The sequence below is a fragment of the Aphanomyces invadans genome, assembly GCF_000520115.1.
Source record: "Aphanomyces invadans strain NJM9701 unplaced genomic scaffold supercont1.80, whole genome shotgun sequence".
Classification (NCBI taxonomy): Eukaryota; Oomycota; class Saprolegniomycetes; order Saprolegniales; family Verrucalvaceae; genus Aphanomyces; species Aphanomyces invadans.
The window spans coordinates 109,510-111,929 of NW_008580225.1; the positions used below are offsets into that span (position 1 = coordinate 109,510).

The 2,420-nt window shown below is 49.4% G+C and overlaps 1 protein-coding gene across 1 annotated transcript in view; it reads right to left on the reverse strand.

Moving 5' to 3' along the window:
• Positions 1-583, reverse strand: part of H310_14675 (hypothetical protein) — a gene marked incomplete at both ends in the record, with an annotated part of 2,001 nt that extends 1,418 nt beyond the window's left edge. The window contains one exon of the mRNA XM_008882575.1: positions 451-583. Coding sequence (XP_008880797.1) covers positions 451-583 — 133 coding nt within the window. The remainder of the gene's footprint in view (positions 1-450) is intronic.
• Between the last annotated feature and the right edge of the window lie 1,837 nt (positions 584-2,420).

Consider the following 2,420-nt stretch of genomic DNA (forward strand, 5'->3'; position numbering starts at 1 on the left):
CCCCCGACATCTACTGCAGACGCGCCACCGAGGGCCGCACAGTGTCGACGTGGAACCAACCAACGTGGAGGAAGTTGTAAATCAAATTGCTCAATTTGTATTGACTCATCTGCAGGGCGAAAGGTCGAGCAGTGTCCTCATCATGTCGCCAGCTACTCCCAGTATGCCGTATCGCGGGTCCGCGATTGTCACCAAACAGCCTCCATTGGCTCGGCGCTCGATGCACGTCTTTGTGGTGCCAAAGATCATACCAACTGCTCGGCCGGCGAAAGATGCTTGGGAACAGTGGTTTTCCGTCGATCACAAACATGGCCGCCCATGTGCCCTCATAGACTACATGAAATCAATGATCAAGTCAGACCGCAAAAAATATTCCAAACGGCAAACGATCGCGATAGCATTCAACAAGTATCAGTCGTATTCAAATATGGGGAATGTCTATGAGCTCACTGAGTCCTGGGCGCTTTTGGGCTCTTGAAGTGTCGACGACCTCGGTCTCGGGTGCCTTCGGGTGGCGCACTGTCTTGTGGGCTGCGATGGAAAGTGTGATCTGCGCACCCCAGATCTTGATCCAATTGCTCATCTACAATATCAAAGAATAGTATGGAATTACGAAACACGAACCCCTCAAAATATATGGAGTTACGAAACAAGTTTGTTTCGTAAAGCCTAAATATGTAAATACAAACGTTAAATTTTGTATGATTCTGGAAATATGCTATCATATTATGGTTTTACGAAACACAGGTATCCGGAAAGATATCAACTGCAGGTTCTTATTGCATTGTTCTGGCTGTGGCGCCATGGCCAGTCGGAGCCACTTGGTGATGGCCGTAAAGTGAAAGCATAGTGAAGTCAATGTGTCTGTGGAGCCTGGCGCGACATAATAGCTCTCCGCGTGGTCAGCAATACGAGGAGGCAATACGACAAAACGATTGCACGATTGACACTTTGTTTGGAAAAGGATCACCCACCGTGTATGGTCTGAGGACCCAAAATACTACCCCTCAGTGTGTCGGTATGTAAGGCCATGTTATAACACTCAAACATCAAGAGAACCGCCTCGGCGCCGAATGTATTCCATCCAATACAACTCATTCGCCACCATAAGTGCTATCCAAAGCACAATAAAGTATTTCTACACTGAGCGCAGTTGATCTCGAAACAATGATGACAGATAGCACAGTAACCTTCTCAAATGACTAACATGTTGCAGAGTTTAGTGCTTGTACGCGTCGCCCTTGTCCACTTCCACCGGATCCCCCTTGTTGTCGTTGTTGATCTGTTTCTCGTACGTTTTAATCAAGATGGGATGACTCCACGATCGACGTCATTTTGTTGCACACGCATCACGCGTTGTGCCAACTTGAGCGTCGAGATTGTCTCCTCCCAAGTCTTTGCTCTTGCCCTAGAAAGTACAAAGGCAAGAAATCCGTGATGATGCGACCCATGTCGAACGCCCTGCGTGACAGAATTGATGATACGATGAGTGACGATGCATTGAAAGGGAGCCGAAAACGTGGGTAAGGTATGCATAATGTATCGATCTCGATTACAGAACGCTCCGTACAAGAGAGCTCGGGGAATCGGCACCAGTCCTTGGAACTATGATGACGTCAAGAATGCTCGCAGGATTCCTCGAGGGATGGAATACCTTGGGCAAGTGCGACGGATGTATGTTAATGACCCTGCCGCACGTTAGCCAGAATGTGCGGAACCTACCGACGCAGTGTGAGATTGTAAAAACGAACGGAACATATGATGAAGTAACCAAACGACAACACAACGCCGACGTCGGAGACCCCGTTCGTGGCTGGCATGCCTAGAGTGATTTACTACCACACCACCGTCAACATTGTTGACACACACAGCCCTCGGGCGGGAGACGTACAATTGTCTGGGATGTGATGAACCTGTAGGTTATGATTCAGCGACAGCTGCTTGACTGAAAGTGGTGCCTTATTGCGCGCCTTGCCCATACTTTTGTCGGAGGAGAGATGATCTGCTGGATCAAGTGGTTCGTCGCGGTGCATGAGAAGGTCATATCTCGTCGAGCACGTCATCGATGTCCACGATATGGGAAGTCTTCGATAGCCCAATCCTGCGTGCACGGATGTAAGAAGGGCAGCAAGACATGTGGCACTCCTCGACAATGCTACTTACATGTTTGCATGCAACTGCTTGAGCGTTGCCAGTGATATGCTGTCGGTGCCAAAGAAGATAGCATCGAACAGCGACGTTGCAGTCGTTGCATATCGCAAGGTTGCCTGCGACGCAAACACCGACACTCACGGACGCCCAACGAGACACGCCGTACTTCCAGTCGGCGAGCTGTAGCAGCGGTAGCCAAAGCTGGATGGAGTTGTGCAAGTAGTCGACCTATGTGAGCTGGTTTCGTGAAAGACTGCCGTATGCCATAA